The 11,839-nt window shown below is 41.6% G+C and overlaps 1 protein-coding gene across 1 annotated transcript; it reads right to left on the bottom strand.

Moving 5' to 3' along the window:
- Positions 1–223: 223 nt before the first annotated feature.
- Positions 224–9,360, bottom strand: LOC110502797 (inward rectifier potassium channel 2). Its single transcript, XM_021581081.3, has 2 exons — positions 9,172–9,360; positions 224–4,002 (listed from the first exon to the last, which is right to left on the bottom strand). The coding sequence occupies exon 2, from the start codon at positions 3,721–3,723 to the stop codon at positions 2,446–2,448; it is 1,278 nt and encodes a 425-aa protein (XP_021436756.1). The 5' UTR covers positions 3,724–4,002; positions 9,172–9,360; the 3' UTR covers positions 224–2,445.
- Positions 9,361–11,839: the final 2,479 nt, after the last annotated feature.

Genomic DNA, 11,839 nt, shown 5'->3' on the forward strand with positions numbered 1-11,839 from the left:
AAGATAAGGGGGGAGTTTCACAACATCCTACAGTAACCCCAGAAGCCTGATGATAGATATTTAACATATTATTTCCCTGATGGAAGATAATACTTTTGTTTTTACGTGACCTCAATAACAGATTTTTAGGTAACTTTAAATCATTGGTGGTTTACTGTGTTACTGTATGTCAATATCTTAAATTATTATAATCATTATTACAATGGCAATGAACACAACATCATTTGATCATTCATTGAGGTTTTATTGAAAAAAGTAACAATATAATAGCATGTACAATAACAATAATAACATTATTAATAATATAAAATCTTTACATTCCATTGTTTTGCAGTAAAACTGGAAGACTCTGATACAAAATTACTGCAACAGGGAGGGAGGGGGTCTATGTACAAGAACGGGAACATTTTAGCCGAATGGCCTTCAGTCAAAGAAATAGGAGATAGATTTGCCGTAATGCAAATTCTATAGGCTTTCAATATATCTTATTAATATGCCTAGGTTACAGTACTGTTGGCTTAGTTTAAACCATGTTTTCCAATCCAAGATACCCAAGTAAAACAATAAACAACTTAAAATGAAAAATAAAATCATATTTGATATCAAGGCATGGTAATCCTTAGGCATACTCTGGATATAAGTACACGTTCATGAACAGCAAAGACATTGATAGGGTATGATAGAGGGGTAGTTGCATTGTATTTTATACTCTCCTTATTTAAAGAGAATTTAGGAGAAGATATTCTCTTTTTGTGATGGCAGAATTGTGGACGACCTAAGTACTAAGACGAAACTGATGTTTTGTTGTTTTGCTTAAACATATCTTTTACTGAAAAATAACTATTGTAACACTGCACTTGAGTTATTTTCTGAGCATGTGCTAAAACCTAAGAAAAACTGTTAAAACATGTTGCTGATCTAGTCTAGTCTGGCTTAGATCTTTGGCTTTGAATATGAAAATGACGGTAACACTTTACTGAAAGCCTCTCATCATAACTTTGCGTATCATGACTGTATCACAGTGAGATTGATTACGTCTTATGCTGAATGAGTTCCAATTAAGTGCTGTGAACACATCTAAAAGGAGTGTTGGAAAATAAATATTTCCTCTACATTTTTTTTTACTTTTGAAAAATGCTCTACTTCTACCATTAACAAATGGATGAGACACTCAACAATTATTATGATGATAATAATACTCTTTGGCTTCATCTGTTATCAAACCCTACAAAATGCAACAACATAGCAGCACTTTTTCAGAACATCTGTATGCTCATTTTCACTCCCCCTTGTCTTGTAGGCATTAATTCAGTTATGCTAAATTTCAATACTAATACCACCCTGCTCATTTCCTTCACACAAAACAGAAAACAGGCATGTTTCTATTGAATTGACCAGCATTGAACGGCCCTTACATGTACAGTATGTTATGTTGTATGTCTGTTATGAGACCAGCTCAAATAACAAAAGTCCATACAGGTTCAAATATCTGCTTTGGATAAGTACTGTATTGAAGTAGCAGTTCATATAAAAAGGTATCAAATTGATAATTTAGTTGTTGTTTTTTTTAAGGATTTGTTCCGCTACTTTACAACAGCTGCATAGTATTTTCTCCAATAGGTTAAAGCTACATTTCCTTTGGTGCAATTCACTAAAGCCTTCAAAGATCGCCCAGTTCACTGCAACATGAGGCTCTAGTCAAAGCCAAAATCAGTTGTGCATTCACTGGAAAATTGGTGATAAATTCCAATCTCATTATAAAGAAAAAGGGCTGAATTACAGCTTAATTGTTTGGATAAACATTAAATAACTTTATAGTACTTTGGAGATGGTTGCCCATGATCAATTAAAAAGTGCAAATTAGCTAAATAAAAACATATTTGGTTTTCACTCTGAAAGAGCAGAACTTTCAAAATGTCTCTCTTACTCTGTGGGTGGACATCTTTGTTTGTTTTTCCCCAGTTCCTCTGAAACGAGAAAGTAGAGAATTTGCATATAGCAGCATTTTTCTTTTCAACTTAAGGGCAGTGAATAGAAATCAAAACTATAGTTCTTAAAACCATCTTGTTCATTATTTGCTGGACAGATACACAGAGACATGTCTGCTAATTTCAAGTCATTATATCTAACATCCCTTCCAATATTATATAGATGCTAAAGAGATGTATACTTTTAATTTTCTTGTGGGGACCATTTTTCAAGAACATTTTCCTTCATCTATGCACATTTCATAGTGCTGTTTTTGTTGTAATATGCAATTACATTGTTTTAAGAAACTATTACATACAAGTCCCCGGCTACCCCGTTCCCACAGCAGTACCTTCGCGCATGAATCTGTCCTTTACACAAGGCCCAGCTCAGCTCAATGTGCCTTTTGGAACAACAAGACGTGATTCTAGAATCAGAAACTTCTTCTCTGTGAGGTGGTTTGAAGTCTCTGCACAGTTATATTTCAGATTCTCGCCTCAGGGGCCTGGGCTCTAGTGGCACAGTGGCCTGGTGACGTGCAGAGTCTGAGATATTGTCTGTGTGAGTTACGTCTGGGCCCACGCTACCCCCGTTCCCCTCGTCCGTCTCCTCTTTGTTAGTCAGCGCCACCTCGTTCTCGTAACAGAAGGAGTTGGAGCTGGACAGGATGTATTTTTTCTCTGCCAGGTCTCTGGCACTGCACAGCGGAGTGCTGGGCACCTCGTAAGTCTTATGAAAGCGAGAGTAGTCCACCTTGTAGTAGCTCTTCTCCTCGAAGAGCACCGGGTCAAAGCGGTGGCCCCAGAGGATCTCGCTGGCCAGGTAGGAGCTGCGGCACTGGGTGGTCATGGCCGTGGCCTCCACCATCCCCTCCAGGATCACCACGATCTCAAACTCGGACGTCTCCAGCTGTTGCTTGCTCATGTCATAGAATGGGCTGTCCTCGCTGATCTCGTGGACGATGGTGATGGGGGACACCAGGAAGATACGGTCGACTCCACTGTCGAAGCCCACGTCGATGTCCACTTGGTCCAGAGGGATGAACTCCCCCTCTGCAGTGGTGCGCGACTTGAGGAGCTGTGCCCGAACGTGGGCCTCCACCAGGTGGCTTTTCCTCAGGTTCCCCACGCGCCACATTAGACACAGCTTGTTGTCCCTCATGGCCACTGTAGCGTTGTGGCTGAACACCAGCGTCTCGTTCCTCTTCTTGGGCTTGGCCATCTTGGCCATGACGGCGCCGATGATGAAGGCATCAATGATGCAGCCCACAATGCTCTGGAAGACCACCATGAAGACCGCCACAGGACACTCGTCGGTTACGTAGCGGTAGCCATAGCCGATGGTGGTCTGGGTCTCGATGGAGAAGAGGAAGGCTGCAGTAAAACTACTAACGTTGGAGACACACTTCTGGGCGTCGTTCTCCAGGTCCCCATGGAAGATGGCGACCAGCCAGAAGACACAGCCGAAGAACAGCCACGACAGGAGGAACGCCAGGCAGAAGATGACGAACATCCACCGCCAGCGGATGTCCACACAGGTCGTAAAGATGTCGGCGAGATAACGCTGGCCCTTCTCAGAGACATTGATGAACTGCACGTTGCAGTGACCGTCCTTCTTGACAAAGCGGCTCTGGGGCTGGTGCCTCGTGTGCACCTTGCCCTTGCCGTACCCGTTGGGCACTGCCACAGTGGCCAACTTCATGCCGTGCTCCTCGGTTGACACTATGCTGTAGCGGTTGGCTCGCACACTTCCCATCACCTCGTTCTGGTGGGAGGGCTGTGGCGCTGCTTCTGCTTTGGAAAACAGTCTGAGTTTTTGGAAAAAGCGTTGGAGAAACAGTTTTGAAACGCTAAGGGGGACCAACTCAAGCAGGAAATGGGGTGGTGAAGTGAGGCGGACAGAGGGACGGAGGGAGGAGGAGACAAAGCCTCTCTCTCTCTCGGTCCTTGACAGCCTCTGGTATCCACAGGGCTGAGGATGATGAGTTGATCAGCGCTCTCTCATCGGGCGACCGGACCCCAGCAATGACGTATGCTGAGGGAAAAAGAGAGAGAGAAAGGTGTTAGACTTACTGACGGTGTCAAAGAACGGATACAGAGGTAAAAATCTGTTAGTAATGATACGAGTCATGATAAAAGCAATATGAATTCAATGTCCTTATTTAATGGTAACAGCTTCCAATCTGAACTCTGTACATGAAATAGTCACCAACTGCCATGAATTATTATATAATTATCCATTCGATTACCATGTAGTGTGTGCAGCCAGAGAATACCATCAAATGCTGTATACCCAAGAGCAAGAACAAGTACGTCTCCTCAAGCCAACAATATTTCATTCAGTTATGACAAAATAACAACCGTATTCACAACCCCGATCCTGGCTTTTCCACTCTCCACTGAGAGAGGTCACAGAGTAATAGGAGTAAGGTCCCACTGATGGTCATTCACAAAGCATACTTGTTTTTGTTGGCCTCAGTGTCGACAAGATAATTTCTTGTTGGATTGTGGGTTACAGTGTTTCTACGGGATCCCATGGATGGGATTCTTTGGACTTTTTTCAAGTTCTTGACCTACCGTTACTGTTAACTGATGACTGATCATCGTCGGATGCACATGTACCTTCAAAATGTTATATTTACCAGCACTTTTGTTGCAACATGGAAGAGGAAATAACAGTCTTGTTAAAGCAGAAAATGAATGATTGGTTTAATATTGCTTAACAAGCAGGCCCGTCACTTCCACTCTGTGAAGTAGGGTTGTCAGTAGGCCCGTCACCTGTCAAGTAGGCCCGTCACTTCCACTCTGTGAAGTAGGGTTGTCAGTAGGCCCGTCACCTGTCAAGTAGGCCCGTCACTTCCACTCTGTGAAGTAGGGTTGTCAGTAGGCCCGTCACCTGTCAAGTAGGCCCGTCACTTCCACTCTGTGAAGTAGGGTTGTCAGTAGGCCCGTCACCTGTCAAGTAGGCCCGTCACTTCCACTCTGTGAAGTAGGGTTGTCAGTAGGCCCGTCACCTGTCAAGTAGGCCCGTCACTTCCACTCTGTGAAGTAGGGTTGTCAGTAGGCCCGTCACCTGTCAAGTAGGCCCGTCACTTCCACTCTGTGAAGTAGGGTTGTCAGTAGGCCCGTCACCTGTCAAGTAGGCCCGTCACTTCCACTCTGTGAAGTAGGGTTGTCAGTAGGCCCGTCACCTGTCAAGTAGGCCCGTCACTTCCACTCTGTGAAGTAGGGTTGTCAGTAGGCCCGTCACCTGTCAAGTAGGCCCGTCACTTCCACTCTGTGAAGTAGGGTTGTCAGTAGGCCCGTCACCTGTCAAGTAGACCCGTCACTTCCACTCTGTGAAGTAGGGTTGTCACGACAGTAGGGTTGTCTCAATAACAGTATCGCGATACTACGAAACCTAATTTTCCATGGATAAAACTCTTTGGTCCTTTAAGAAACCTACTGTAGGTAACATATTGTGTGCTATAGCTTGGAAAATAAACATGATTCTGGTTGGCAACATAAGGCTGCTCGTTTCCATCATTAGAACATTTTCCTTGCCACGATACCTCTGAGTATCGCAATTCTTTTACTGTGACAACCCTACCGTGAAGACGGCCACACCAGCCTGTTTGTCACGTTGCACGGTGCATGCACCACTCTTCCTGACTCATTGCCCACTGGTGCATTCTTAATGTCCATTTTCACATACCTTGCTAATCACAACCATACCCATTAAAACCAGTAGATGTCGATAGCGCTGACTTCATCCATGCATTCCAACTGAAAACTCCCAACGGCTCATGAAGCCGGAAGTATTTGAATTTGAAGTGCTCCATATTGCTGAATGGGGCTGAGTGGCACCAACAAAAACAAAAAAAATTGCTAAGGATCATGGAGAAAGTGGCCGTAACTAACAATGGATCATGGTCGATGTAATCGTTTTCATCATGCCTGAGAGTCAACTCAACGCTGCTAGATGACGTTGGCGTCAATAACGGAAGTCCCATAGACATTGGTTAGCCCCTCCATCTCTACTTGACAGGCTCGTTGAATCTGCGCTCTCACCGGGAAAGCACATCACAACCCCTGAGTTGCACGTGCAACGAGTGTGCATAAGGGCACAAGCCTCCTCGTAGCCTGTCAGTCTGTGATTGGTCTGTGCCAGCACGTGATCCTGAGTGACAACAAGTGTAGTCAGAATGGATCACCATTTAATTAAATATGTTGATTTGTAGCAAACGTTTTAATAATTAACTGTGTGGATTGAACTTGATCATAATAAACAAATTTTACAGGCCAAAATGGCCGTCAACATTTTTTATTGTTTGGCTGTTCCGGCTATCATAATTTACACAGGCTTTCTAGGGCAGACCAGGGCTTTTGGCACCGTGTAGTGGTGCTTGGTGTTTTCAGGTAGTAATGATGCGTTTTTAAATGGGGTGTCAGTGGTACAGAAATAACAGTTATTCCATTTGCTGTGTGACTTGACTACACAAATGTTTGTGGAAACTTTCCTGATTAGTGGGGAAATGTGAACATGAAAGTGTACACAGTATCCCTCTTTCTCTGGCTCATGTGTGCATTTGAGGGCATCAACGTAACTTGTTGACACAGAGTCCTCTGGGACTTCATCTTCTCTCAGCAGCAAAATGGCTGTCCTGTGAGGGCTCTAACTCTGGCACTACTGTAACACCACTCATTAAAAGAGAGCCCTTCCTGCCTGTGTCTGCTCTGTTATACATGTCCTAGCCATGGTTGCAACGGACATTGTGAACGCTTTTGTTTTGTTTGGTAGGGGTTTTTCCATTTACAAGAAATGTATTGAATTTAGTAAAGACTTTTGGGAGATTTTATGATATGAGAGTCAATTATGAAAAGGAACATGAGTGCGTCAGGAAAATATATATTTTCTTTGTGTTCCCTTGCAATACTTAAATCCCCAAATATAATTACTTTTACTCAGAGTAAACACATCAGAGATGATTAGCTATGATTAAACTGCAGTCTCTCTTTAGTTAATTTACAAAAGTTTCTGTAGTGTGTAGACTGACTTCAGATATTTATTTTCATGTTTCTAAGTAAGTTTAAAGATAGAATCCGCACTAGGGGAAACAGCACCACTGTTCGCCCCATGGATGTTATTGTTTTTGTTGACGAAACAGAGGTGGGGGGCATTGTGCATCAAGAAAAAAAATGGCAGTACATATGCTTATCCAGCAGCATACCACTGCTGGCTTGCTTCTGAAGCTAAGCAGGGCTGGTCCTGGTCAGGTCCTGGATGGGATACCAGATGCTGCTGGAAGTGGTGTTGGAGGGCCAGTAGGAGGCACACTTTCCTCTGGTCTAAAAAAATATCCCAATACCCCAGGGCAGTGATTGGGGAAACTGCCCTGTGTAGGGTGCTGTCTTTCGAATGGGACGTTAAATGGGTGTCTTGACTCTCTGAGGTCATTAAAGATCCCATGGCACTTATCGCAAGAGTAGGGGTGTTAACCCAGGTGTCCTGGCTAAATTCCCAATCTGGCCCTCAAACCATCATGGTCACCTAATAATCCCCAGTTTACAATTGGCTCATTCATCCCCCTCCTCTCCCCTGTAACTATTCCCCAGGTCGTTGCTGCAAATGAGAGTGTGTTCTCAGTCAACTTACCTGGTAAAATAACAAATAAATAAAAATGCTGCTGTTCTATAACACTTGCAATGACTGTTTGAGGGGAAAAAATATTGTTCACTGTTTGCAGTAACCTCTTTGTTGTTGTAATATCACAAAAGGACGTGGACGTTTCACTATTAAGGATTCGATCTTTAAAGTGTGATATCTGCAGTATCAGCTCCTAGAATTAGTCCTAAAATATCGTATTAAATTGGATCTCAAATAGCATGTTGGTGATGAGTGGAGTTAAGAGCACCTCATTCATCAAACTTGGGCATTATTTGGGGAAGTTTGCATTGTTGGCAGTAATCAGTAATATGACATGCAAAGTCAGTCAGCATTACAACCTCTCCTCAATGAATATCAATTAGGTTGATTGTCTGGTTTACACAGTACTTGAGTAATAGGAAGTTTAGTGTCGAAATTGAATAGATAAGGCTGTTTTGTTTCCTTTGTTTATTTAGATTTTGTGGTTTGACAGGATCCTTAATTTTGTGTTGCTTTTAGGAAGATCAATAGATTCTAAACAGCGATATTCCTATCTGTTTCTATGGGACCATGGTAACAGAATGGAAAAGTATAACTGTCTATTATTCTATTATTACAGACCCTTTTTGATCAGTGGGATAATTATGCTCTGCGGCAAACGGAATCACAGTACTCATGGACTGGCCTAATCTGAGAGATTTATATATAGTGCCAACATTCACTGGAAACAATGTCATGGTTGAAGTTTCTCTGCAGACACAGAATTTACAGAATTTACGGTAACCCTGACCTACTGCCAGCGCACAGTTGTTCACGAGTGCCTAAGGGATGGTCTTGCAATTGTTACAGTGCTACTATACTTCTGCAGCCACACACACAAAAAAATATATTTTACAATGTTTAATTTACGACTACCATTTTAACATACAATAAAATATGTATCTACAGCCAGGCTCCAAGCGGCACTCAAAATAAGGCAAATGCCATCTACAAATACGAACAGGTGCGGCCTAAAAAATGGGAACCAACTGCGTCTTTCAAACATTCAATTCAGACAAGTTAGAACTGTAGGCCTACAAGCATATATGTTTACATTGATAATATAGGGCCTATGACTTACAATGATTGCATGGCAAATGTAAAATGTTTGTATTGCATATATTTGCAAGAAGTGTAGCCTATTGCATCATACATGCATGAATCAGCCCACGCATAAACATGACATGTTTATCGCACTTAAACGTATTATGCTGGGTTTAAATAGTTTGATCAAATGATTTAAATTCATAAACAATGATGAATAGCAGTTATATTCTCTGCAAGCTATCAGCCACAGTGGATATGACTTTGTCGTGTAAATCGCCCGTATCCCTACTCTCCTGCGCCGCGCATCCATTCAAGTGCCACTGTTCCACGCTTTTCAAATAGGCCTAGAGATCAAATAAAATAAAACGGAGTCTATTGAGTTGGCTAATAGTTATGTAATAGACTCCATTATTCTTCCATGTCATGCATTCAGCATCATCAACTTCCCCAAAAGTTTGATACGAATTGCTAGAAAGAGGTTTTTAAACCTACCAGTTGCTCATTTGTAGACCGGATCAACGGACAGTTTAAATTATATTCCAGAAGTTATGTTCTCTGGTATCCACACTTTTTAAACCGTTTGTTTCTGTTTGTAAGTAGTTGCCTTGTTATGATGACAGCGATAACCGACAGTCCCTCATGTCACTAAAATGACTGGTCTTGACAATGTGGTTCGCAAATAGTTCGCCAGAGCAATTTAAATAGCGTATACCGCCATGCTCCGCCTTCTGGTCCATACCCAGCCAATAGTATTACAGAGACGAAAACGCGCTAATATAGTCGGTTGATACACTGACACTGCTGTTTGAAACTTGTGAGAAATTCCATAGACTATAGAATGAAAGTGGTGTTTGGGGAGACATGTCAGGGGTTTGGATAAGGACGGTCGTGCTTAACACCAATTTGGTAGTTTAGTGGTGTTAATTAATATTGATTATCGATAATTCGTTTTAGAGTTGCCGGGGATGGTGGGTTCATTTTAAGCAGAACACAGGAACATAATTTCACCGAAAGGGTATATTTTTATACTCTAAACCCCTCCGCCGGGACAAGTTATAAAACTCTCCTAAATGTTCTACAATGTTCAGGCAATAATGTTAGGCTACTGTCAAAGAATAAAGAGTTGTTAGAAATTAAAAGAATGAATCAAACTTTTTATGCACTGTTGGCTTCAAAAGTGCCCATTACCTATACACAAGTTGAAACAGTTTATCTATTTGCCTGCTGCTTCACATTATCCCATCTGAAGATATTCCCCTAAATCTGACCCTCTCAATAAAATACACTTACATATACATTATTCTTGATCTGTTTATCTAGGATATTTCCATGGTATCTAGAGCCTATGGTAAAATGCAAATGTATTTAGTAGGAAAAAGTTGTTCTAACTTCCAATGTTATATTTTGGTTATCTTCCTCCACTATAAAAGTTCTGAGGATGTTTATGCCTCAAAAGTTTAATTTTAGGTCAAGATCTGTCTGTCTTGCTCCACAGCTGTTTCAGTTGGATGCCATAAGAGCAGGATGCTTACTAATGATAAGCTCTGACCCTTATCCTACCTCCTTTTCTGCACATATTGAACTGTTTATTTGTGCTATATGTCAGTGGCTCTATTAATAGCAGGTCATATATTTAGCTACCCGAACTTGCTGTGTGAGTTCTGAGTTGGCCATCTGCACTCAGCGCATGTTTGCTTTTCATGCCCAATTTACAACTACAGGAGTCAGAAGAAATAGTCATGCTGCTCAGGGCCACAAGGTGGAGAGCACGAGACTGATGTTGGAACATGATTGGTCCCCACATGAGCTCTCCTGTGACGCTGTGGGGAGGAAGTATGAGTGAGAAACATGGAGAGATGTCCATCAACTTACATTCACTCTATATTAACATGGTGCCATATCTGTGTTCATGTTTGTACCTCTCATATGATTGTATTATGACTTAAAGAAGATATTGGCTAAGTAGGCCTATTAATCTCAATGTTCCGCTTGCTGTATATGAGCCATCATGACAGTGTAGTTACAGTAACTGTTGTAAATGTTACACCACATGTTTTGTATATCTTGGATAATATTATAGTTGTTTGATAGATTTATTATCCTCTTAAAAAACATTATACTGCCTTAATGACATTATGGCTTTAAACATCCCTGTAAAATCAAAGCAACTGAAAGGCACTTACAGAGACAGTGTAATCTGCTTCCTTCACATCAAAGTTCCCTTGTCGTTCCTCACCTTTGTACTTACAGACATGGACCAGATTCATCAGATGCCAGGTGCTGCTCTGCCACCAATGACACGGAGGTGGACACTATAAATGGCAGGTATTGTGCAGGGCATTGGGCTGCAGTGTGGGTCCAGTGGAAATAGGCATGCCAGACTAACAAGTGTTTACACCACAGTGACCACAATATGTCTCCAAATAAAAATATACCCACTCAATTCCAAGTTAAATAACACTGATGATTCTTCAGTAACGTATTAAGAGACAAGGTAACACGAGTCATGATTATTACTACTTTCTGCATATTCAAGGAAATATATTTAGTCACTCATGATTGATTTGTCAATGATGAAACTACCAACAACAAAACACCCCCACCTTCTAGTAAAAATAAAAATAGAGAGTGTTCAATTTAACAATGTTCCAGAGTCTATACAGGTCCACACTTTCCAGTGTTAAATTACCACACTGCTTAGTGTAAAGCCTTATTTATTTTTACCTTTATTTAACTAGGCAAGTCAGTTAAGAATAAATTCTTATTTTCAATGATGGCCTTTCAGTGGGTTAATTGCCTTGTTCAGGGGCAGAACGACAGATTGTTAGCTCAGGGATTCGATCTAGCAACCTTTTGGTTACTAGTCCAATGCTCTAACCACTAGGCTACCTGCCGCCCATATATTTGCCTTTCGAGTGAAATGTAGAGTTTACCACCCATTACTATATTTGTTAGTGACAGAGACATGGTTGTTGCGTTCATTCATTTTCAGTCCTGTGGCTTTCATCAAGTGACGTCCTAAGCAAATATGTTATCATTCCAATTTTATTTTTAAGACAATACATATTTCATAGAGCCTTATTTGGAGGGCCTAGTTTTACCCTAATACAGTGACCTGAAACTAATGGTTTTCAGTCCAAATCAGGCCTGCATGTCACAC

The sequence above is a fragment of the Oncorhynchus mykiss genome, chromosome 23 (genome assembly GCF_057628025.1).
Source record: "Oncorhynchus mykiss isolate SJ-2025 chromosome 23, ASM5762802v1, whole genome shotgun sequence".
In the NCBI taxonomy this organism is placed as follows: Eukaryota; Metazoa; Chordata; class Actinopteri; order Salmoniformes; family Salmonidae; genus Oncorhynchus; species Oncorhynchus mykiss.

Bases quoted from the DNA above. Each gene is read 5' to 3' on its own strand.
- LOC110502797 (XM_021581081.3), bottom strand. From the start codon at position 3,723: ATGGGAAGTGTGCGAGCCAACCGCTACAGCATAGTGTCAACCGAGGAG.